General features: G+C 56.3%; 1 protein-coding gene across 17 annotated transcripts in view; it reads right to left on the reverse strand.

Moving 5' to 3' along the window:
- The window catches only part of FGFR1 (fibroblast growth factor receptor 1), a 52,267-nt gene that overhangs the window by 1,073 nt on the left and 25,964 nt on the right, over positions 1–25,230 (reverse strand). For 2 of the 17 annotated variants that reach the window (XM_051832341.2, XM_070068553.1), the window contains exons 3-17: positions 13,222–13,488; positions 11,687–11,770; positions 11,230–11,402; positions 9,956–10,079; positions 8,681–8,871; positions 7,529–7,679; positions 4,544–4,747; positions 3,658–3,802; positions 3,344–3,465; positions 2,789–2,899; positions 1,521–1,711; positions 943–1,065; positions 691–761; positions 324–461; positions 66–171 (exon numbers count right to left, since the gene is read on the reverse strand). In XM_051832341.2, the coding sequence (XP_051688301.1) occupies positions 66–171; positions 324–461; positions 691–761; positions 943–1,065; positions 1,521–1,711; positions 2,789–2,899; positions 3,344–3,465; positions 3,658–3,802; positions 4,544–4,747; positions 7,529–7,679; positions 8,681–8,871; positions 9,956–10,079; positions 11,230–11,402; positions 11,687–11,770; positions 13,222–13,488 (2,201 nt within the window). Of the gene's footprint in view, positions 1–65; positions 172–323; positions 462–690; positions 762–942; positions 1,066–1,520; positions 1,712–2,788; positions 2,900–3,343; positions 3,466–3,657; positions 3,804–4,543; positions 4,748–6,648; positions 6,794–7,528; positions 7,680–8,680; positions 8,872–9,955; positions 10,080–11,229; positions 11,403–11,680; positions 11,771–13,221; positions 13,489–25,230 lie in introns of all 17 variants that reach the window. The other 15 variants (XM_051832338.2, XM_051832339.2, XM_051832344.2 and 12 more) reach the window with 12 other exon arrangements.

Genomic DNA, 25,230 nt, shown 5'->3' on the forward strand with positions numbered 1-25,230 from the left:
GCCGGAACTCAAGCCCAGTCCCCATGCCATGGCGGGCCCCGTGCGCCAGCCTGGGGCAGCCATACCTGGTTGGAGGTCAAGGCCACAATGCGGTCCAGGTCTTCTACCAGCTGCTTGAAGGTGGGCCTCTGGGAGGGCACTGCGTGCCAGCAGTCCCGCATCATCATGTACCTGCGGCAGCAGAGCGGAAGTGCAGTCAGGGCGGAAGGGCACCAGCGCGAGAGAAAGGTGGCCTTCCGGGGGCGGGTTTCGAATGGCCACGCCCCGGAAGGGGAGGAGCCCCACAGCATCCCGCTCCCCCAAGACCTCAGAGGCCGGCTTACAGCTCATTGGTGCAGTTGCTGGGCTTGTCCATGCGGTGGCCTTCCTTCAGCAGCTTGAAAAGCTCCTCCACAGGCACGCCGGGGTACGGGGAGCCGCCCAGGGTGAAGATTTCCCACAGGAGCACCCCAAAAGACCACCTGCGGATGCGCACACGGCCACTGCACCTGGCGCCAGCTCAGGCTTCCCTGTCTCCCGTGCACCCTCCTAGGCCTCCCTTCCCCCAAAAAGGGAGGGCCCGGGGGGCTGGAGCAGAGGAACAGCCGCCGTGGTTGGCCACGCTGGCCTTCCAGCTTCCGGCCACAAAGGCTGGCCAGGAGGGCATGGTCCTGGAACTCCCCTCTCCCGCTGTCCCCCGGCCGGACTCACACATCACTCTGATGGGTGTAGATCCGATCGAACAACGCCTCGGGCGCCATCCACTTCACGGGCAGCCGGCCCTGCAGGCAGTATGGAGGGGAGAGGTGGAGAGTAGGGGTGGCTCAGCAGGTGCCACACACCCAACCTATGCTACTACCCCCCAGCTTCTCGGCCAAAGCTGTCCACCCTGGCTAAAATTTCAAACAAACAGCCAAGTGGGAGGAGCCGCCTGGCGGGAGCAGCGGCAGCCTGGGCACTCACGTTGGTCGTCTTTTTGTAGTAGTCGATGTGGTGAATGTCTCGTGCTAGGCCGAAGTCGGCGATCTTCATCACGTTGTCCTCCGTCACCAGGACGTTCCTGGCGGCCAGGTCTCTGTGTATGCACTGCGGAGAGTACAGAGCACAGGGCGCCGGGCAGGTGAGGCACCACCACTGGGAAACGGATCCCGGCTTCTCAGCAAACCCACTTCCCTGCGTCCTTAGTTTTAGCTGGCTGAGCCTTCATGTCTGTGACTGCCTGTAGGGTTGTGTGCGCCAAGCTCCATGTTCCCACCTGCAGCAGAGCCACCCAGAACTCTGACAGGCGCTGTCCCATGGTGCCCCCGGACATCAGTATTAGCCTCAGTTTGTGCTAAGTGGCTTGCCTGAGGCCATGCAGAAAGTGGGACCGCACAGACGAGAATCAAATCGAGTCTGACTGCTGTGCTGCCCCTCCCCCCACTTCCCGGACAGCCCAAGACAGCGCGCGGAGAATGGAGATTACACAGGCTGGGGAAGCAGAGGAGGACTCGGTTCCCACGACGGACGACCTCCCCCTGGGGAGTCCTTCGGGTCAGTACCTTCTTGGAGGCGAGGTATTCCATGCCTCGGGCCACCTGGTAGGCGCAGGACACCAGGTCCTTGGAGGAGAGCTGCTCCTCGGGGTTGTGGCTGGGGTTGTAACAGTATTCCAGCCCCGGGGGCCGCCGGGCCTGCAGGTACTCCCGCAGGTTGCCCTTGGAGGCGTACTCCACGATGACGTACAAGGGACCTGGGAGCACAGGAGGCAGTCACCAAGGCAGGGGCAGGTGAGCAGGTTTTGTGTCACAACGAAGTGGTACCCCAACACCGTACATCTGCTCCCCTTCCTGCTTCCTCTTTGGGGGACCAGGGAAAGTCATTCTATTCCCCAAAGAAAGTCAGGGAAAGAATTCCTCCTGGGGCTGGTGTTGTGGCGCAATGTGGTTAAAAGCTGCCACCTGCAACACCAGCATCCCGTATGAGCATCAGTTCAAGTCCCAGCTGCTCCACTTCTGATCCAGCTCCCTAATGTACCTCAGAAAGCAGCAGAGGATGGCCCAAGTGCTTGGGCCCCTGCCACCCAACGCAGGACACCTAGATGGAGTTCCAGGCTCCTGGCTTTGGCCTGGCCCAGCTCCGGCTGTTGTGGCCATCTGAGAAGTGAACCAGTAATTAGAAGATCTCTCTAATTCAGCCTTTCAATCAATCAATCAATCAATAAAATGTTCTGCTGGTTCACTCTCCAATTGGCCGCAACAATTGGAGCTGTGCCAATTGAAGCCAGGAGCCAGGAGCCTCTTCCAGGTCTCCCATGCAGGTGCAGAGGTCCAAGGACCTGGGCCATCTTCCACTGCTTTCCCAGGCCACAGCAGAGAGCTGGATTAGAAGTAGAGCAGCTGGGACTCGAACCGGCAGGATGCCGGCACTGTAGCCGGCAACTTTACCTGCTATGTCACAGTGAGTGCTGGCCCTCAAAATTAAAACAAACAAAAAACCCAAACAACCAAATAATTATTCTTAAAAAAAAAAAAAAAAAGAGAGAGATTCTTTCCAACGTAATCCAAAGTTCCTGAGCAAAACTGGGGGTTGGGGGGTGACAGCCCTTGCTGAAGCCACAGCTGGCTCACCTGTTCCTGCCCACACATCATGTGTGGGACTCCAGTGTCTGTGTCCTGGAGCAGCAATGGACAGCAGCCCAGACCCGAGGAGATACTCTGCAGTCACTGCTACACAGGCCTCCCTCCCTCCCCTCTGAGTGCAGCCCCCTCCCGCCAGCCTGGTCGGTCTGCTGCAGGTGATGGGAGGGCCAGCCCGGCTCTGTGCCTACCGTCCTGCGTGCAGGCCCCCAGCAGGTTGATGATGTTCTTGTGCTTCCCAATCATCTTCATCATCTCCATTTCTGAGATCAGATCGGAAAGATCTTTCTCTGTTGCATCCGCTTTACACATAAACCAGAAAACGGCATGAGACTCCTTTGCTCTGGGAGGGAGCAGGGCAGGATAAAAGCCAAGGGGACCAGCAGACTGTGTGCCCGAGGGACCCCTTTGTGCAGAGGCTCCCTCCCGCTCTGCTCCTCCACCAAACACTTCATTTCCCTGCTCTCATATGGGAGTACTGTTGTGAGTGAGGCAGGGGCAACGGTGAGCAAGCTGAAACACACACCTGACTACAGCCTAGGCTGGTGTGCAAGGAACAGAGGGAGGAGACACTGCTCTCGCAGTGCAGAGCGCCCCTCCCACTCCCAGGTAAGCTCAAGAGGCAGCAAAGCAGGCAGGGGCAGGGAAAGCACCAGAGGAGGGGTCCGATTCGGCGGGCGGCTGCACACAGTCTGCTCGGAAGACGGGAAGGGGCTGTTTTACGCAGAGACACAAGCATCACTCACACTTCAACATCTTCACGGCCACTTTGGTCACACGGTTGGGTTTGTCCTTGTCCAGCCCAATGGCCTCCGCCAACACCACCTGCCCGAAGCAGCCCTCTCCCAGGGGTTTGCCCAAGACCAGTCTTTGGCAGGGAGGAGGGAGAGAAATTGGCAAGAGTCAGGGTTGGTAAATGCCAAACACACAGAGGATACCCAAAGGCAAGCAAGAAATGGACAGGATTCTGTCTGGAGGCACTGCACATGCCTTGACTCCCCGGAAGGTCCTGGCACCCACAATCTCCACCCTAAGAGCCACAACAAAGGGGTGTCCTCACCTGTCTCGAGGCAGCTCCCAGCGAGGGTCTTCGGGCAGCTCATATTCAGAGACCCCAGCTAACATGGGGGTCCCGCTGGAGGAGAGCCGTGAGGGCCGAACCAGAAGAACCCCTGAATTCATGGATGCACTGGAGTCAGCCGACACCTATAGGGAAGAGTGGGGTTACCTTCTAGCAAGGGGATGGGATGCAGCCGCAGAAGCCTGAGTCTCTTGCGTCTGAGGTTCCTTCCCCAACGTGGAGCCGCAGAAAGACTGCGGGAGGCCGGGAGACCCGTGTTCTCATCCTGACTTATTTCTGCCACTGATCAGCTGTGTTGGGCTTCACTCACCTTGGAAATAGCAGACCACACACACCTCTCCCAGCATGACCTGCCACAACGCAACACTGCAGTAATGACTCTCATTCGTGCCCCAATTCCTGGCAAAGACCCTGCCTTGGATGATGGATTTCTAACGCCCAAAGTTAGTTCCAGAGTTTGCACAGGGTTCTGAGTGCCCGCCACTCAGACCTGGGAACTGACTTGGGTCCTCTTCTCTCTACCCTGCTTCTCTGTCCCTTCAGCTGGCCCTGGGAGGTGCTCAGATACACGGCATCAGCTACACATACAGACCACACAGGACTCTCTCCCCATGCATGTGAACAGGGTCGTTTCAACAGGGGCATGGAGGGTACAGGGAATTTTCTAGGCTAGACCAGTGTGAAACTGACTCTGGAACACTGGGTTTAGGCCCTTCTTCTAACACGCCTGGCCCAGAAGTCAGAAAGCAAAGCCTAAAGGGGGAGAGGAGGGACGGTGGAGAGGCTGAGGCATCGGGGGACCCTGCGGATGTCCCCGGAGGCACAGCAAGAGAAAGCGCAAGCGTGCAAATCCCCCATCTACTTTCTGTTACCTGTCTGCGCAGGGGGATGCTCTTGGCCAGCTTGTGCACGGCCATCTGGCTGTGGAAGTCGCTCTTCTTGGTGCCACTCTTCATCTTGTAGATGATGACGGAGCCCACCATGCAGGAGATGAGGAAGGCCCCCGTGCAATAGATGATGATCTCCAGGTACAGGGGCGATGTCATCACGGCTGGTCTCTCTTCCAGGGCTGAGTCGGTGTGAACAGGGTGTTAGCAGGTGCAGGGGAGCCCCAGGCTGACAAGGGGTTTCCCCACTGCATTAGAAAAACAACACCCATCTCCTCTGCCTCATTTAGGGGTGTTCAGAAGATGTAAGCTAGGGGTGGGGTTCTGGCACCGAGAGGGTCAGGCATCCTGGGATCCCTGAGGCGTCCTTAACCGGATGCAAAGTCCCTAAGTGCTAAGCACTAGACATCTATTCTCATTTGGGAGCCTCCTCACTCAGCTGCGGCTGGGGGGATGGTTGGATACCAGGTATCCCCTCTCAGGTATCCCGAGAGGGGCAGCTGAGAAGTCACTTCTGGATGCCTTTCTCAGTGTCACTGCAGAGCCTCGGACACTTATCCCATGGGGACAGACCGTTTCTGATGAGGTCCCAGAGGCAGGGCCGAGGCCTTGGTCACTTGTGTCTGCCCCAGCACCTGAGTGTGGGCGGCGGCACCCGGCCTGTGTCCTGACACCTGTGTCAGTCACCTCCACTAGACCAGACATGTAAATATTTACACCTAGCCAAGCCACTTGCAAAGGGATTCCACTTCCCAACGTGTCTGAATTGTTTTTTCTGTGTAGTTCTCACAAGAGTTCTACTCACGGGCTTTACCTCCTAACAAACACTCACAAAGGAAAAGGGAGCGGCAGGTGCCTTGTTTTATTCTCTGCCTGCCCTCTTTCCATCTGGAACTCACTGCCACCCCCCAAAAGCCAAGCCAGTTCAGCCCACCTGTCTGTACCCGGGAGAGAACTCTCATCCCAGCCCCACCCTCGCGAGGGGCCCCTCTTCCCGTCACCGCTGTCTCCCCTCCTGATCCGCCCCTCAGAAACCCTGCAGCCAGCCACAGAGGTGGCGGGAGTTATCCCCACCCCAACCCAGAGAGAGGCACAGGACGAGGCCCAGGCCCAGGCCCTTGAGGACCTCAAGGCCTGACCGGCAGACGACAGAGCTGATGACAGAAGTGTTTCTGTTTTACTCCTTTCCCCAACGTCGAGAAACAAAAGACAAATGATGGGGTGCACAGACAGACGGGACGAAGACAGGACGACGATGAAAACAGAGAACACTTCTGTGCCTCAAGTGGAGGGGGGTGAGGACAGAAGGGGGCGGAGTCAGACAGGAGAGCAGATGGCACCCAGACCCACATGCGGGACACGCGGAGATGCAGCACACCCAGCTCCGGTCACCACCACCCTGCACAGCTGCAGGCTTCTTCCTTCCTGGCTCGACACAGACCTCCCGCCGGGGACAGCAGCCAGAGAGGATGCAGGGGGACTGCCATGGCCCCACTGAGGCTGCCTGAGGCAGGCCTGACTTAGAGCAGGTCGTGTTCACTTGTCTAGAAAGGTGGCTTCTCCCCAGCCAGAGGACCTGGCATGCAGGCTGGACAAGTGCCGCTCCCTACAAGCATTGAGCACCTCTGGGCTGAGGGCCTACATGCAGTGTGAAGAGCAGGGCTCTTTCTCAAACTTTTGGGATTGGTGCAAAAAAATAAAAAAATAAAATAAATAAATAAATCAGGTATCTCAGACACCCAGGGACCTAGGGGAGGCTGCAGGACCCAAGGACAGGAGAAGCCTGCCCTGCAGGAGAGCCCGGCTGCCGAAATGAATCCAGATCCCCAGCATGCATTGCATTGGCCACGGAGGGGACAGAGCCAGACGCAGGTGCACCAGTGGGAGGCTGCTGTTGTTCCCGCAAGACCAGGAAAGCTCCATAGCGAGCCTTCAATGCCACAGCCAACAGGGCGTGCGGCAGGCAAGAGCCCACTGCTCTCTCTCTCCCGGGGCTCTGTGTCTCCCCCGCCGGCCCCACAATGCATGCTCCCCCGTGCCCATGGCGAGGGCAGGACAGCGAGAGGAGCAGTGCAGTGTATACCTTCCAGAACGGTCAGCCATGCAGAGTGATGGGAGAGTCCGATAGAGTTACCCGCCAAGCACGTATACTCGCCCGCGTCCTCGAAGGAGACGTTCCGCAAGTGAAGCACCTCCATCTCTTTGTCAGTGGTGTTAACTCCGGCAGTCTAGGAAGAGACAACGGAAGCGGAATGGACAAGCGCGGGACGCGAGACCTCGAGGAGGCACCGAGACAGGGAAGGGTGGGGGAGTGCGCAGAGGGGAGGCCACCAGAGCGGGAGATGCTCCCCAGCGTCTCCTTTGCAACAAGGAACACATAGAAACCACCAGCAGCGGGACCTGTTAGAGAGGAAGAGAGTGCGGCCCTGGGGAGGAAGTCCAGCAGGTCACGGCTGGTTACGACCCGTCACCAGGCGCCGGCAGCCACTGGCCCATCCCAGCATGCGGGCAGCGGGCGGCATGGAGAAATGGGGCCCGGCCAGTAGGTGGCTGTTTGGTTTCAGGTCGAGATAAGTGGAGAGGGGGGCACACAGGAGGGATGGAAGGGTGCACGCACACACACACACACACATACGCAGCCTGCAGACCTGGGCCTCTGCAAGGGAACACCTGGCCCCTTTTCTGATCTGCAGCATCATTCATAGCACAGCGTGGCTGTGTCCCCAGGAGTCCACGCACAGCCACACACCCAGCCAGGGGACACACATAAGGCACAGAGGGAACCAGCAGATACCAACACAGAACTAAACCAAACCAGCCTCCCAGGCCGAGTATTTTTCCATGGCTCTGGGCACTAGGATACAGAAGATAAGAGGGAGAGTCCGGCGCTGGCTTCCCACTGCTCCAGGGCGTGGGGCCGACATGAAATTCCCAGCACAGGGTCCCATCCGTCTCCCCATTACCTTTTGCCACAGGTCTGGTGACAGTGAGCCACGCAGACTGGTTAGCTTCACCAATATAATTGGAAACCTTACACACATACTGCCCGCTCTGGGCCTCTGTCACATTGAACAAGGTCAGCACCTCTGCATCCGAGCTATTAATCCCCGAATGCTGGAACAAACCAACGACACACCAGTCAGTCGCGCAAGCGTGGCCACCTGGCCGTCCTCTGCTCCCATGTACCTTCCAGGCAAGGGACGCGGTCCAAGGGACTTTGCATCTCTCCTTGTTTTAGTGGAACAGAACAAGCTGACATCAAAAGCCCCAAGCATTTCATAAAGGAAAAGAAAACAAAACAAAAACACCCACTGTCCCAAATCTCATGTCCTGTCTGTGTGAAATCCATCCTCCAGGACTGGGGCAGGGACTGTAAATGGACACGGGGCCAAGCCCAAGGCCCCTGCCCCATTTCCTTCAGAACAATTTCTGCACCAGTAGCCAAGAGAAGGGACAGCTAGTAAATCTTCGGGACGGGCAGCCTGGGGAGGATGAGGTCTAACTGTGGGACAAGGTGGTAAACAGCTTTCCCAGCTTCTGGCCACTTCCTGTCGCAAGATCCACGGGAGATTTAGGCAATTACCTTCCCTGGATTAATGGAGCATTCAGGGACAATCAAAGTCTGGGAGTGAAAGGGAAAAGGAAGAAAATGCCATTACTCCTCACACTGCGTAGAATTTATATGCGGCACCTGCTTTCCCAAGCCTGCTTAGGCTGTGTGCCCTCATCCTCCATCGCATCTTCCAAGCAAGAGCAGAGCTCGGGGAGTAGGGCAGCGCCCATGAGGGGCTGGCTGCCAAGGCTTTGGTCCCGGGCAGTGAGAAAGCAGGGGACCTCACGCTCACCTGGAGGGCTCCCCTTTCTTTCTTTGGGGTGGGGGTGGGGTCTCGCCCTTTCAAAGCCTTCATCCCCCTCCAAGCAAAGTCACTGGCAAAGCTTTCACAACCAGCACCGCCCCCCTATTCCCAGCTCACCTCTACTCTGTCATCTCTCCCCACTCCTGGGAAAGGGGCTGGGTCCCGATCCCAGGCCCTGAGCCTGACCACAGAACCTGAGCCGCCAGGAGCTGGCGGGCTCTGTCCTGGCACCCCATCCCGAGCAGACAGGGTGATTACCTTCAAGATCTGGACGTAGGGCAGATTGTCTGGGCCGATCTTACTCCCGTTGACCTCGATGTGCTTTAGCCACTGGATGTGAGGCTGAGGGTCACTGTACACCTTACACATGAACTCCACATTGCTGCCCAGGGCCACCGTCTTGTTGGCAGGCAGCCCTGCCTGCAGGATGGGCCGGTGAGGCGACCGCTCTGTGGAAGAAAGGACACGTGTGGGCCTGCAGTGCCCCCTCGGCTTTCCCGGGGATGGGGCAGTGCATGTCCTGCATCTCCGCGGGGTCCCAGTGCCTCCACCCTGAGTCCTCTCTCGAGGCTCCATGGGAACTCCTCCTCGAGGCCACGCTCCATACTTATGCACAGTAATAAGTCTCCTGTAGCTTAAAGGACTTAACACCCTGAGATCCCAGCACAACGTGCTTCCCAGAGAGCTGCCGAGACCACTGCTGTTCAAAGTGTGGCCCAGGGACAGCAGCACCAGTGCCAACTGGGAGAGAGAGAGTCAGAAAGGCAGGATCTCAGAGCCTGGACCCCATCCCCCTGCTGAGACCACGTGGCCAGCACCAAGATGGGAGGCTGGCGGAGAGTCCCTGGGCCTCTCCATCTCCAGCGTGCTGGACTCTACCTCCAGAACGGGGATGGGAAGCCTCTGTTTCTGCCAAGGGCCACTTGGATATTTATAACGTCGTTCGTGGACCATATAAAATGATCCAACTTAACAATCAGCCTGCTATACATGTACTGAATTTCAAAGTCCCGTCTGGGATTGCCCTGGCAGGGCCAGACAAGGTGATTTTGTGGGCCTCGTACAGCCTGCGGGCTGGACGTTCCCACCCCTGCTCTAGGACCGGCTGCAGGAGCAGCCCTGAGAAGCATGGTGCTCATCCAGCAGCCGGCAGGGGCCTGGAATTCCACAGGCACCTGACCTCTGAGCCTCAGCAGGTACAGTGGGCGCGTGCCTGCCTGGTGGGGATGACAGCAGATTTGCAAGAGCCTTCATCAAGCCACAGCTACCACTGCACTCCCTGTAACAGCCCAACAACCAGTCACGTCTTTCAGGGTAGACTGTCAACAGTGCTTTCCAGTTCATGGCGACATTGGCTTTGGGACACATTCTCACCTAATGCTCTTTGGTTTGCAGATAGGGAAAAGTAAAGTGCAAACGGAGGAGCTGACCCGCTCAAGGTGACAAGGCAAGTGCAATCCTGACGCCATCCCGGGAGTCCCTGATGCCCGCTCCATACCCTAAGCACCTTAGGTCTGCGCCACCACCTCTTACCCACGACGTCCAGTTGGTAGGTGTGGTTGATGCTGCCGTACTCGTTCTCCACAATGCAAGTGTAGTTGCCCTTATCGGAGGGAACCACGGAGTCCATGATGATGCTCCAGGTGGCATAGCGGACCTGTGGGGAACAGGCAAAGGGCTCCACTGAGGGTCTGGAGGAAAATGCAGGCAGAGGCCATGGGGCCGTGTTGGTGCCTGTGGGACTGCCTCTCTCAGCTCCCCCATCAGAACTGCAGAGTAGCTGGGAGGAGGAACAGAGTACGTGGTGCTCAGCCCAGGTCCACTCAAACGAGCACGTCCATTAAACTGGCAGATGAGCGTGAGCCTTAGAAGTCTTCCCCGTGGTGCTCAAGGCCAGCCATGGTCTAACCAAGCTGTCTTCTGCAAACTCTCCCAAATTATACCAGGAATATTCTCAACCCTGTGCCTCTGTGCCTGGCTCCTGTTAAGAGTTTGGCCCGGGGCCGGTGCTTTACCAGCATAGCAGGTAAAGCCACTGCCTGCAGTGCCAGAATCCCATATGGGCACCGGTTCGAGTCCCGGCTGCTCCACTTCTGATCGAGCTCTCGGCCATGGCCTGGGAAAGCAGTAGAAGATGGCCCAAGTGCTTAGCACTTGGCACTCTGATATGGGTGCCATCATTCACTGCTTTCCCAGGCACATTAGCAGGGAACTGAATTGGAAGTGGAGCAGCTGGGACTCGAACAGGTGTTCTCATATGGAATGCTGGCATCACGAGTGGCAACTTAACTGGCTGCACCACAACACCAGCCCTATGTGTTTAAAAACTTTTTAAATGCATTAGTTAGAAAGCACTACTATTTAAAACAGAGGCATATGAGGGAGGATTTTCTTTTTTTTTTTTTTTTTTTTTTGACAGGCAGAGTGGACAGTGAGAGAGAGAGACAGAGAGAGAAAGGTCTTCCTTTTGCCGCTGGTTCACCCTCCAATGGCCGCCGCTGCAGCCGGCGCACCGCGCTGATCCTGGCAGGAGCCAGGAGCCAGGTGCTTTTTCCTGGTCTCCCATGGGGTGCAGGGCCCAAGCACCTGGGCCATCCTCCACTGCACTCCCTGGCCATAGCAGAGAGCTGGCCTGGAAGAGGGGCAACCGGGACAGAATCCGGCGCCCCAACCGGGACTAGAACCCGGTGTGCCGGCGCCGCAAGGTGGAGGATTAGCCTATTGAGCCACGGCGCCGGCTGAGGGAGGATTTTCTAACTCCCTTGTCCCATCCCTCCTCCTCTCCCTTCATATCTATGTGTACTAACCTTGTAGCCTCCAATCCTGTGGTCAGGTTTGAACTCTTTGCCATTTTTCAGCCAGCGCAGCGTGGGGTTCGGTGTCCCGCTGGAAGGGCACTTGAACTTCACGGTCTTGGCAGCCGGTACGGCGTGCAGTTTCTTTTCCATCTTTTCAGGGGATGTCCAGTACGGCGCTACGGCTGCCCGGGGAGAGCCAAGAAACGAGGGGGCTGGTCAGGTTCCGAGCAAGGGCCCAGGCAGGAGCGGGAGCTGCCTCGCCCATCTGCCCAGCACCTGTTTGCCACCATCCAGCATCAAGGGACACTCCAGGGGCTGCAGTCAGGCACCAGGACCCCACGTGCCCCTCCTTCCTCCTCCTCCTCCTCCTCCTCCTCCTCCTCCTCCAGTTTCAGCCAAGCCTTTCCCTTCCCTCTCCAACGAAACTCCCAGGCCCGTAAGATAGGAAACAGTGTCTCACGCATACGGTTTGGTTTGGTGTTATCTGTCTCTTTCTCCTCCGAAGAGGAGTCATCATCGTCGTCGTCGTCCTCCGACGAGGGGAGCGCATCTACGGGAAGAAGCAGCGCACTGAGGTCCCCTCTGACACAGCTCTGGATCTCCATGCCTATCAGCGGTCACCCCACTGAGACTGCTACCGATACGGACCAACACTGACTGCCCTCCCATATGGATTCCCACGGCCACTCTCCCTCGGCGTTCCAGAACTGCCTGCTCCTGTGCCTGGCCCTTCTCTCCCCAGTGGGGTCCTCTTTTGTTGGACTCCACCCTTCCCCCCTTAACTCACAGTACCCCGGGTCTCAGAACCACAACCTGGGAAACCTGTGTCCTTCTTTGTGCTGCCAATCACTGGGCCACACAGGCTGATGGAGACACAGTGGAGCTAGACGCTAGCTGCAGGGACGGACACGGCGCAGCTGGTTAAGCTGCCACCTGTGATGCTGGCAGCCCATATGAGCGCAGGTTCAAGTCCCGACTGCTCCACTTCTCACTCAGGACCCTGCTAATGCGTCTGGAAGAGCAGCAGCAGAGGGACTGAGTGCCTGGGCTGGGCCCCTACCACCCACGTGGGAGACCTGGATGGAGTTTCTGGCCTGTCTCTAACTCTCTCTCTGTAACTCTGCTTTTCATATAAACAAATGTTTTTAAATAAAAAGAGCAGCAATTAGTTTCAAAGTCAGGGTCCCGACACCTGCAGTCCGAATTTTTCCTGTGTGTCACCTGCTCAGGCTTGGGCACCGCCCCCAGCACCCGGCCTGCAGCTGCCGACACCTCTGCCCACCAAGCATCCACCCCTTGTCAGAACAGGCTCCACAAACACGTGGTCACCAATCAGGGTTCAAGGCAGGTCTTTTCCCAAGCCTGCCCCGCACTTTCAGGGTGGGGGAGAGGGAAGATGGGGGCATGTTCAAAGTGACACCTAAGGGGAGGCTTACGGGCTGCACACCTGGCCCGCCTCCCTGGGCTGCACAAATAGCTTCTAGAACATTTCAGCTCACTTCCTGCAATCACAGTCGCTTTCCAAAACTGGCAGATTCCCAAAGTCACAGAGCTCTGGGGTTCCCTGGCTGCCCTCATGGCTCCAAAGCTAGAGGCCAGGCGCTTGCTTCCTGGAGAGCCTGCGGGCGGGCAGGCGAGGCGGTGCAGCCCCGCCGGATTCTCCCCATCATCACAGCAGGGACCTCCGCCACAATGTCTGGGGCTCTAACTCCTCTGTTAGAGTACCAAGACCCACCGGACCGACTGACAGTGGCAGGATGGAGCTCTGGGCCACGCTGTGGTGGCAAAACCGCAGGGCCTTAACGCCCCGAGGGCATCTCTGGCTGAGGCCTGCTCCACCTGACCATCCCTCTGAGAGCCAAGCCACGCGGCGGGCAGGGAGCAATGTTAGTGGGCAGCGGATCGGAAGCAGAGCGTGGGGCAGAGGCTCGCTCCCTCGGAAACAGTGGGCCGGAGGGGGTAGGTGCGGGGAGAGCGTGAGGGCGGGGCTTTGCTACCAACCTGAGACGTTGACGGAGAAGTAGGTGGTGTCGCTGCCCGAGGGGCTGCTGGTCACGCATGCGTAGAGGCCGGAGTCGGCGGGCACGGAGTCCCGCACCTCCACCTCCTCGCCCGTGATGCGCGTGCGGTTGCTTTCTGCCAGCTGCACCCCGTCCCGCAGCCAGTTGATGCTCTGCACATCGTCCCGCAGCCGACAGCGAAGCTGCAGCAGGTCACCCGGGTGGACCAGCAAGGACTCCACTTCCACAGGGGCTCCCCAGGGCTGGGCTGCAGCCACCCCAGGGACGGGCAGAGGAGGCAGTGGCGGGCGAGGGAGGAGGGAGAGACAAAGGGGGAGTTACGCTGGCCACCACCGGGCCTCACTTCCTCGAACTGGCGTTGGGGCTGGGAATACGGGTCAGTGGGAAGACAGCTGGCGGCCTGGGACCCCTGGCTCCTCTCCCCCACCCCGCTCCTCCAAAAGTCAAAGGAAGAAAAGAGGCAAAGTTAGGAAGCAGCTGCAGCAGCGTTAAGCGGATCACACTGCGTTTCCCGCCATCCTAAGGGAGAGGCCGCCCTCCCCAGGCCTCCTCTGTGGCCAGATGCTGCCCCGCACACGCCCAGTTCTTTGCCAGGAGTGGCCACTGCCCCCACAGGGACACCCCTTCCCCTAACAACAGTTGGACAAGCCCTGCCCCTCCGAAATCCAGCAGCCCCCACCCCTGTCTGTCACGGGGGGGGGGGGGGGGGGCCGCAGTTCCCGTGGTTCAGTGTGTGTGGGGGTCTGGCCTCCAAGGAGGCAGAGGCGAGGTCAGCTCAGGGGAGCCTCTCTCTGACAGGTGCTGGGCCAGAGGATTTGGAGCCTTTGCCTATATAAGGAAGGGAGGCCCGCAGCTGCCCCAAACCCACACTTGCTCTGGCAGCAGACGCTGCTGCACACAAAGCTCCTTTCTCCTCGGCCCACCGCCCAGCTCGCCCTGTGTGTCCCCACCTTCCTCTGTCCCCAGCGCTGTCTCAGCCACTCGACTTTGCCTGTCCCCTGCACCGGACCCACCCAGGGTGTCCAGAACTCACATGATCCCATGCTACCCAGAGCACCCAACCCTCTCCTGACCCTCCGGCCACAGCACCTCTTCCATCCTGGCCTGTACGCTCCTTTGCACCAAAGAGGGGGAATGGGGGTCCTGCTTCCTGTAAGGACTGTGCAGAGGTATCCCTGGCCTCTTCTTGCACCAAAAGAACGCACACAGTTGGTGTCTGTCACCCACCGCCTGACTAAGATCGCAGCCTCTTCCATCAGGCCGATTCCGCACTCCTGCTGAGCCTAAGCCGCTCCCAGAAAATGCCCTGCAGGCCCCTGGCCCTGAGGCTCTGACTCAGAACACACGTGCCCTCTCTCCCTCAGCCCTGCTTCACCTGCGGCTACCCCCACCCACCACCCCACCCCGCAGGGGCCCCTGTGTGTCTCTTTGCCTGGCTCTGGCTGGCGACTCCTCCAGGAAGCCACCTGCAATGCCCGCCTGGTGGGACTGTGGGATGAGAGTCGCATTTACCTTTGAATCTGTAGCACTTGGTCTGCCACTCAGCACCCAGGATCTCAGCCCCTGCTGGGGCAGCTGCACGCCCCTTCACTGTGCCCCTTTCTGCGCTCCCATTTCTCCTGCACCTCTCATTTTGGGGGTGCTCAAAAGGTTTCTGCTAAACACCCTATAAATGGAAAAGGGGTCCCCTGGCACCGGACAACACCAGGGACCCACAGGGGTTTGCTCCAATGGGTCCTTGGGACCACGACGAACAGGTAAGGCTGGGTGGCCTGGGCTGCAGTCCCTGGCCCGTGTCAGCCCAATACTGGGTCATTGAAAACTGGGTGCTGCATTATGAGGGGTTCTGGAACCACAAGGCCAGCATGTGGTTTATTCCTGTGAGTCCAGTCAAGGGGACACCGCAGAAGTGAGTGGGTTAAAAATGAGCCTTTGTGGGCCTCAGAAAAACCGACCCTTCCCAGTTTTAATGGACTGTGGTTTTGCCAAATGAAAGTGTTAGACAATCCGTTTGGACTTGACCCTTAAGGAAAACTGCAGACACTCCTATTGATCAAATCTCGCTCCCCTCAAATGACCTCACTGATTAAATATTTTGCAGTGCATGACTTGTACCGGCCGCTGGTCAATAGCAAACTCAAATTCTTCGCCTCTGGCATCACACAGCCTGTTTCCACAGGTCCGGGAGACAAAAAGGAACTCCAAAGACAAAATGCAGCAAGGAGCAGAATCAGGCATCCCCCCCACCCCCATCAAGAGGAGGCGGCAGAGACCTGGCCCAGCTGGCGCCATCCCAACCAGACGTGCAAACCAAACTCTTGTACAGGATCTATAAAAAGCCTCCAGGGCCAACTCTTTTCCTGGATTCGTCTCCTAACATGTCTCAGTCTGCTCTATCCTCTCCTTCCTTGCACCTCACCTCTGGAGAACCTCCAATGCCTGGGGTCAAGACCCCCAACCCCACCTTGCTCTCAAGTCTGTATGTACTGTATTCTCCTGATCAAGATCCCCACACTGAGTGCTGGCATTGTGGGTAAATTGCCATCTGCAATGCCAACATCCCATATTGGCACTGGTTCGAGTCCCTGGCTGCTCCACTTCCGATCCAGCTCCGTGCTAATGGCCTAGGAAAAGCTGTGGAAGATGGCCCGAGCATTTGGGCCCCTGCCACCCATGCGGGAGACCTGGAAGAAGCTCTTGGTTCTGGCCTGGTCCATTGCTGGCTGTTGGTGACCATCTGGGGGACTGAGCCAGTGGAAGGAAGATCTCTCTCTCTCTTTATCTCTCCCTAACTCTGACTTTCAAAAATAAATTAAAAAATCTTTTAAAAAATTCCTACACTGTTTATGGGATGAATAAACCCAACACCCTTGCTTTGCCTTCAGTCAAGGCTCCCTAAATCTGACCCCACCCTCTGCAGCCAGTTGCCTTGTTTTCCATGGCTGCCTGTTCTGAGCCCTGACACAACAAAGCTTACCCTGCCGAGGACTGTCTCAGCAGGTCCTCCATCAGAAATGCCCTGGAAGGGACAGGTGCGTGGCCCAGCAGAACACTGGTTGGGACACTTGTGCCTGGTTATAGTCCTGGTGCTGCTCCTGATTCCAACTTCCAGGCATCCTGGGAGGTGGCAGCTGATGACTCAAGTAGTTGGGTCCCTGCCATCTACAAGGGAGACTATTCCTGGTCCCTGGTCCCCAGTTTTGACCTGACCCAGCCCTGGCTGGTGTGGGCATTTGGGGAGTGAACCAGTGGATGACTCTTTCTGTTTCTGGCTCTCAAGTAAATAAATTGACTGACTAATAATTTTTACAATGTCCAGGAAGTCTTCTGTTTACACTGGCATCTCTCCCTAATTTTCTGAAGAACACTTACTGTCTGCACTATATAAATTTATACCCAATTACACACCATTTTATATTGTTTCTTTCTCTTAACATCAGAGAGATAATTCACACACTGTAAAGTTCACCTATTTAAAGGGTATATCTCAACTGTGTTTAGTACGGCGTTCCTGGACCTGAGACACTGAAATCCACAGATGCTCAAATCTCTTATATAAATGGCACATTATCTACAGGCAGCCTATGTACATCCTCCCACATACTAAACCACCTCCAGTGTAGATGCTATGCGAAGAGTTATGATATGGTATTGTTCAGGAAACAATGACAAGAAAACCCATTCTGTATGTGTTCAGTACAGACGTGACTTTTCCTTGAGTATTCCTGATTCAGTAGGCTAGGCATCACCACAATCTAACTCCAGCGCGCCAAGAAGAAACCCAGCACCTACAGCAGTCACCCCCCCGTCCCCTGTCCTCGCAGGTTGTCTGCTCTCCCCGCCTTTACAGGTTTGCTATTCTGGATCTCACATCAGCAGAATCTTCCCTTGGCACAATATGTTCAAGGTTCTTCCATATTGCATCTCAAGACTTCAGTCCTTTGAATAGCCTCATAATACGGCACCAGATGAATACTCTACATTCCTGCCGCTCATTGGCAGCCACTTGGGTGTAGTTTCTTAACTGTCAACAATGTCCCTGTCTTGCCTCTCCTAAGAACTAGCAAGCAGACTCAGAGCGGGGCTGCCTGTTACGATTTTCCCACGGTGCCAAGCAACGTTAGAAACACAGAAACCACTCCAAAGGTCTTGAACGAACTTAGCATCTGGCAAAAGCTCATCGTCAGAGGAATCTAAAATTGGCCCAGGGCTCCGAAGTCACAGCGACCTTTTTCACTGAGCACACTGCCCCTGGATGCTTGTCACGGATTCTCCACTTGCTTGGGGCAGGGAAGGTAACCCCCTGTGCATCTCTCACTGGGCCTGTCTGTTGCACTGCTCTGTGGAGTTCCGTGGGAGGTGTCAGATTCCAGCCCGCCACTGCTCACCTGCAGACCACAGCACAACCTTTTGGCCTTCCCAGTATCCCTCACTCTGTCCTATAAGGCAGGCCCCGTAGCCCCTGCTCTGGCTCTGCCCAGCTGACTCTTCTCTGGTGAAGATCAACCAGCCAGGGAGGGTGTTTAGCTCAGCAAGTTGGGGATGCTGGCTGGGACACATGCATCCCATCCCAGAGTGCCCGGGTTCCAGTCCTTGCTCCACTCCCAATTCCAGCTTCCTGCTAATGTGGACCCCAGGAGGCAGCAGTGATGGCTCAATAGTTGGGTCCTTGCCACTCAAGCGGGAGCCCTGGATTGAGTTCCCAGCTTCTGGCTTTGACTACCTCCTCCCTCCCCCCGCCCCCCCGCCATGGCCATCGTGTGCATTTGGGTAGTGAACCAGTGACTAGAGCTCTCTGCCACTCAAATTTTTTTTTTTTTTAATAAAAAGATTTATCCTTGTCGTGAGACTGGTCACCAAGAGAAGAGCTCACTGGACGTGGAAGATGAAGACAGGGAACCAGTTTACTGCTCAGCCACTTGAAACCAGCATTGTGGCTCTGAGAGCCTGGTCACTTGGAATCAGGTCCAAAGAGAGTCTTTAACATGTGCAGCAAGGGCTTCTGTGGGGGATGCGGCACCAAACGTTTGCTTATCACAAAGTTCACTACGCCAGGCTCTAGGTGCTGTGAGTTCCAAGCACACTGAACAAAACGCATCGTGCTTCAATGCCGACAGAACAGAGCCATGACCTTCACAAATGGGGTTGGAAGGTTAGGGTCAGGGCTCGACGTGATCTTCCTTGGGAGGACTCAGGCTGCCCAGCTCGCGTCCAAGGCCTTGACAGCACTCCAGAAAACCAAGAGAGGGCAAAGGCTCGTGCTGAGCTGCTGACGGGACGGAGGAGGTCCCTTAGCCCCCAGCCGGGTCCTAGCACAAGGTAATGACAAGCAGACAGTGGCAAGCTGTGCAGGCTGCACATGGCACTCCCTTTAGTGGGAGTGAAAGGCACCCACCCTCCAAGCCCACAGGCCTCCTTCAAGGAGCCCTTCCACTCCCTCGGGGACCCGGGAACAAATGATGACACCCTTTTTCATTGATCCTCGAGGAAGCAGCTAGACAGGACAGAGAAGGGCGCAGAAGGCGCTCTCCTGTGGTGTTTCCAAGTTCAGGAACAAGGTTAATGCCAACTGAAGCCCTACAGACTCCCTCTCCCCTAAAGAATGTGCCGTGCCACCCCAACAAGCCAACAGGCGTGGGATTTTGTTTTTGGCAGGACTAGCCCAAACCCACCCAGACCCTGTTATACTTACAAAAGTCTGAGACCCTAGTTACTGTTAATACAAATAGAAGACGGGGAAATTGAGCAGCTATCATGGGAGTCTTTGTCAGGGTAACAGTGGGAAACAGGCTGAACAGAGGCACAGAGGGTGTACAAGGGGACTTCAGAAAGTGCTCGGAAAAATGGAATTAAAAGATCTTATTTTGGGGCCAGTGTTGTGGAATAGCAGGTTAAGCCACTGCTCATGAGGCCAGCATCCAGTATCAGAGTCCTGGCTGCTCCACTTCTCATCCAGCTCCCTGATAATGTGCCTGGGAAGGCAGTGGAAGATGGCCCAAGGACCTGGGCCCCTGCACCCACACGGGAGACTCTAATGGTGTTCTTAGTTTCGGCCTGGCCCAGCCCTAGCTGTTGCAAGCATTTGTGCAGTGAACTAGCAATGGAAGATCTCTTTCTCTCTCTGCCTCCTTTCCTGTTGTCTGTCTTTCAAGTAAATACATGCATTTTTAAAGACAAGATATTTCATTTAGGTGCACAAAGGTTTTGAAATCCATATTTTTTCATAATTTTCATTTTCCACAAACTTTTAGAAGACTCTTCACATGCATGAGTTTCAAAACGTTCCCACCAAAATAAACTTAATTCTGGATTCAATGAATTAAAAAAAAAGATTTAATTATTTATTTGAAAGGCAGAGTTAGAGAGAGAGAGAGGTCTTCTACCTGCTGGTTCACTCCCCAGATGGCCACAATGGCCAGAGCTGTACCAATCCAAAGCCAGGAGCCAGGAGCTTCTTCCAAGTCTCCCTCGCAGGTGCAGGGGCCGAAGGACTTGGGCCATCTTCTACTGCTTTCCCAGGCCACAGCTGGATCAGAAGAGGAGCAGCTGGGACTTGAACTGGCACCCATATGGGATGCCGGCACTGCAGGCGGTAGCCTCACCCGATACACTACAGCACCGGCGCCGTCCATGAATTTTGAAGCTCCTGTGTACGTCTCATCCTAACCAGGGTGGTACGATGTATATCACCCTGCCCTGCATAAAGCACCACATGTTGTAATGCTGCAACAATGCAGGAACAGGAGACCCAAGTGCAGGCAGCTCTGCATAGGCTGTCGCCCGCGGTCAGAGCAGACAGGATCCATGGCTAAAGTTGGACACACTGGCAGGGCAGGGAAAGGAGGTTGGAGAGAAAACCTAGTGGTAGGGGTTGGGGGGTCACAAAAGAATGAGGTGCTCCTGAGCAAGGGTGTGCAGTGGGAGGAGGGGCAGCAGGAGGCCAGAGTGTATGGCCTGCTCCGGACAGAAGGTTCACGGTAGAGAATACTTTTAAAAAGGAACAGTCTGCGAAGAGGTCACAGGGAACACCTCTTATGAATGCGGGCCACTCACGCCATGGACAGGTGTACCTGTGGTGGACCCAGGCCCTCGAGGGCCAGTTTGGTTTGGAAGGTATCCAGCCCCAAACCCCACAACTTCACACGAGCCTAGTGAAGAGATCCCAGCGAAGAATAACACATTTGCATAGCTCGCTACAGTTTACCATGTGCCTTCCTGTATATTATCCAGGGATCCTTAAACAACTGTGTCAGCAAGAACTCCAATGCTGGCTGACAGCAACAGGGCACTTATGACAGCCCATGTACCGTGCAACGCTTTTATTTTTTTTTAAAGATTTATTTATTTATTTGAAACTCAGAGTTACACAGAGAGAGAAGGAGAGACGGAGGGAGCGAGCTCTTCCATCCGCCAGTTCACTCCCTAATTGGTCACAACGGCTGGAGCTGCACTGATCCGAAGCCAGGAGCCAGGAACCTCCTTCGGGTCTCCCACTTGGGTGCAGGGGCCCAAGTACTTGGGCTATGTTCCATGGCTTTCCTAGGCCACAGCAGAGAGCTGGATCGGAAGCGCAGCAGCTGGGACTGGAACCGGCATCCATATGGGATGCCAGCACTGCAGGCGGCGGTTTTACCCCTATGCCACAGCTTAAACTTCTATTTAAACTTCTATTTAAACTCTTTAAGCTTCTATTTAAAAAAGAATATATTTTCCCTCCCCAAATGCCTACAAAGCCAGGGTTGGGCCAGGCTGAAGCCAAGAGCTGGGAACTCAATCCAGGTCCCCCACATGAGTGACAGGAACCCTAGTACTTGAGCCACCACCTGCTGCTTCCCTGGGAACACATCAGAAAGAAGCCAAGAATTGGAAATTGAGCAGGGACTCTGATAGGAGATGCAGGCACCCCAAGTGGCATTTTTTTTTTTAAAGATTTATTTTTATTTGAAAGAGTTACACAGAGAGAGGAGAGGCAGAGAGAGAGAGAGAGACAGGTCTTCCATCTGATGGTTCAATCCTCAATTGGCCGCAACTGGAGCTGTGCCAATCTGAAGCCAGGAGCTTCTTCCTGGTCTTGGGGCCCAAGGACATGGGCCATCTTCTGCTGCTTTCCCAGGCCATAGCAGAGAGCTGGACTGGAAGTGGAGCAGCTGGGTCTCAAACCAGCGCCCATATGGGATGCTGGCGCTTCAGGCCAGGGCGTTAACCTGCTGCACCACAGCGCTGGCCCCCTAACTGTGGCCCTCTAACTGGCATCTTAACTGCTGTGCTAAACACTCACCCCAGTGCAGAGCTTTTAACCCAGACCATTTCATTCCATTCTCATGGCAACCCTATACTGTTCTCCCTGGATGTGGGAGCAAGAGTGACTCACTGAATCCCCACAACAGCCTGGCAGAGTGGAAACACTATTATCACGCTTATTTTACAAACGGGAAATTGATGCACTGAGGGTCCCGACTTGTCCCAGGCAGCCCACCTAGGTAGTACGTGGCAGGGCTGGGATCGCCACCAAGATGGCCAGGTCCTCCAGAATCCACACATGTCCAGATTTCAGCTCTACCTTTATCATGTCTTTGTCAACCTCACTGAGTGACAAAGCCCCCTCTGGTCCTGCCCTTGACCCTGTCTAGTGGTACCTATGTTTCCCACCTCCTCACGGGAGAGTCTCAAACTGGTGGCTTTGGCTTTGCTTTCCCTCTCTCACTGCCTCAGTCTCACAGCTCATATCACAACTGTGACCCTGTAAAAGTACTTTCCTGTCCCTGCTCTCCCACCCCTTACAGGTGAGGCGATGGGGGAGGGGCACGCTGGGACTGTCCCACACCCTGATGGTGTCGCGGCTGATATTTTTCGCTGCTTGTGTTCATTCCTCTTTACAACACAGGGAGAAAGCAGGGATCAGCAACTGACTCCAGATGCCAGGTCCTGGGGCCCCTCCACAGCATCTGGCTTCTCACCCAGCCCTGCGTTGGTCACAGGTGGACAGCACAGCCATTCCTCTCCTCTTGGCTCAGTCCCCAACCTGTCACCTGATAACTCGCTCTCTCTTCTCAAGGCCCTGGCCCTGGGTTACAGCTTGCAGCCGACGACCCCGGATGCCCCACTGAGCAGGCTGAGAACATCAGGCAGAAGGGGCTGGCCAGCTCTGCCCATCACATCCTCAGAGGCCCCTGCTCTCCAGCTCTGATGCTCCAGAGGTCCATCTCGCTGTCCCCTCTCTGGCCTAGCCAGTATCCTCACTGCTCCACCCAAAAGGCCTTGCTTCTTCCTAAAATGCCTTTCTCTTCCTCTCCCCAACACACAAGCAAGCAACTCCACCGTCACTTCCCTAGGCCTGCAGACCCTTCCTTGGAGGCCAGCTCAGCTATGGTCTCCGACTTCATTCTGAATGTGGCCTCCGCCGGACTTGAACACACTTGCAGCTTTGCTGCACGTACTCCTGTGGGTCATAAGGATGTGCCTCACCTCCCCTGGGAGGTCAGGACCTGGCCCCCAACCTTTTCCATTCTGGACTCTTGGGTCAAGAAAATTCGGGGAGAGGCCACCCTGTTAAGGAATGGGGGCGGAGGGGTGGGGGAACAGTGGGGTCCAGGCATGTTTACAGTCTTGGCACAAACTCCCCAGAGATAAATGAGGGGGCAATTGTGGGTGGGGGAGGAACTCGGGGTGGCTTTGAAAGCAACTTAAAAGGAACACAGAACAGCTCAGCGGGGCTCCGGGAGCCCTCTGCAGAGGGTTTTTATTACATTATTTTGGCTTTGAAATGGAACTGAAAACTTAACTTGAGTCCGGCCGGCAGCCAGTCCAGAGCGAGGACTCTCACTTAAACCCAGGATAACAACGGCCGGCCATCACCCCAGGAAGGGTTGGCTGGGGTGTAGAGGGCGGGTCCCCTGAAGACACAAGACTCCCTGAGCTCCCGGGGGTCCCCCAGCTACCTGAGAAACTGCAGAACGGGGTGGGGGGGCACAGGTGTGTGTGGCAGGGAGACAGAACACCAATTAATTAGCAGGGCCTGGCACCCCGAACCACGAGCAATCAGCAATCCTCCAACCAGGGGATTTAGGAGTGGAGCTTTAAAAAAAAAAATAGAAAAAGGGAAAGGAGTAAGAAGGAACGTTTTACATGCAAATGGGCCTCCGCCAGCAGAGCCCATTAAAATGTAAAAACGCCACATTCAGCCTGACAAAACGGTGCAAACTGCTGTGTCTGCCGGAGGGCCAGCCATAAAGCTCCCAACAAAGAGGCCGGGGAACAATGGCGGCTGAATGGCCGCGGCCAGCAGGTCCCCTCGCGCGTTGCCATGGGGACCCCACCGGGGCTCACTAAAGGTATTTCCTGAGGAGAGAGGCCCCGAACACAGGCCCAGGCTGCCCGGCTAATCCTGACAGGAAGCCATCTCCTTTCAGCAGCCCAGGGGCTTGGGGCCGGGAGTTTTGTTTTGTTTTTATTAAAAAAAGATTTCGGTCTTTTGTGTGTCCCACCTCGTCACTGTAATTTACCGCAGAGCCGCCTGCGCCGGCCACAGCCGCCCTACGGCCCCCCAAAAACAGCTCCCCCAGAGCCGGGAGGGAGGAGGCCGGCCCAGAGAGAGAGAGAGAGAGATTCTCTGCCCACGTTTGCACCGGCAGAGGCAGCCCAGGCGTCAGAAGGGCTGACACCGCATCACAGTCTGGGGTCCCTGCTTCCCCATCCAGGGTTGACCCGACATCATTCTCCTCCCCCTCCAGGGGGCACCGGCCTCTCCCAACCCCCACAATGGGAAGACTGTAATTAAATAATTCAACAAAGAAATCCACCCAAGAATTGTTCTCTCTCTCTCTCTGTTTACGGAGCCAGAACCATGGCCTGAGGCCCCGAATGTTTCCAGGGCACTCACTTCCCCTGGTCCTGTGTCACCAGGAAGGAGGAACCACTCTGGGAAGAGGTGAATCTGTGCTCTCACCTGAGGCGAGAAGAGGTAGACCAGATGCCCGCTGGCTAACGGTGGGGCAGGGCCACCATAGCTCCTGGTTCCTAGAAGTTTGTGTCACCATCTCTCTATTTGGCACCAGGAGAATCCAGCCTTGGCAGATTCAGGGACGCAAGCCAACAACACAGCTGGCGGTGGAGACAGAAACTCCGCTGTGTGACAACCGCCCCCCAGGACAACAGTGCTGGGTAAATTAACATTTCCTGAGCAACGTGTAAGGGGGAAAAGCAATCCCCTTCCCCCGGAGGACTGGAGCATGAGGGAGGCCCAGCTCGCCAGCGGGAACCCAGGCGCCTGCACACAGACCTGCCCCAGAGCAAGCTTTGAACCAGAGCAAAACAGGCTGCTTGGGAGGCTGAGGTCTGTGCCCTGCAAAGCGGCCCCCACCTTCTAAGGCTGACTCAAGTGAGTCCCGTTTTGGGGGAGGGAAAGGAAGCATTGCCTCTGCTCAGTGATGGAAAGCCCCCCCAGAGGAGCCCCAGATTTCTGTCAGCTGGGGAGGACGCAGGCCCTGGGGCGGGGGTCCTTCTCTGCTGCCTTACTCCAAGCACAAGTACAACTGGTCACCAACTGCTGATGCACAAGGAAGAGAGCATCTTCCACTAAGCCGTGAGCCCAGGTGGTGCGTGCGTGTGCGCGTGTGCATGGGTCCCCCTGCTGGGAGGGGCGCTCAGACCCTCCCAGCCCTGGCCCCGAGCCCAGGCCTCCCAGCCATGTGTCTGCAGCTGCGACCTGTCATGCACTTCCTGGTCTGGGTTCTGTAATGGAAAGATCATTAAGGGTGGGGGGAGGAGGCGAGCAGGGAATCTGCAGCGAGAGGTAACCCTGCAGCTCCCACTCTGACCCTAAGTCCGCTCAGGTTCCTCAAAGAAAACGGCGTCCTGCCCACCCCCACCCCGGCCCTGCAGCCCCAACCCCAGCGTTCTCCCCTCCCCCACACGGCCAGGCTGGTTTTGGGAAGGAACTGCCTTCAGCTGGGTAGGAAGAAGTTGCTGCTAGCTGTTTCAGAATGGGCCT

This window comes from Oryctolagus cuniculus, chromosome 2 (genome assembly GCF_964237555.1).
Source record: "Oryctolagus cuniculus chromosome 2, mOryCun1.1, whole genome shotgun sequence".
In the NCBI taxonomy this organism is placed as follows: domain Eukaryota; kingdom Metazoa; phylum Chordata; class Mammalia; order Lagomorpha; family Leporidae; genus Oryctolagus; species Oryctolagus cuniculus.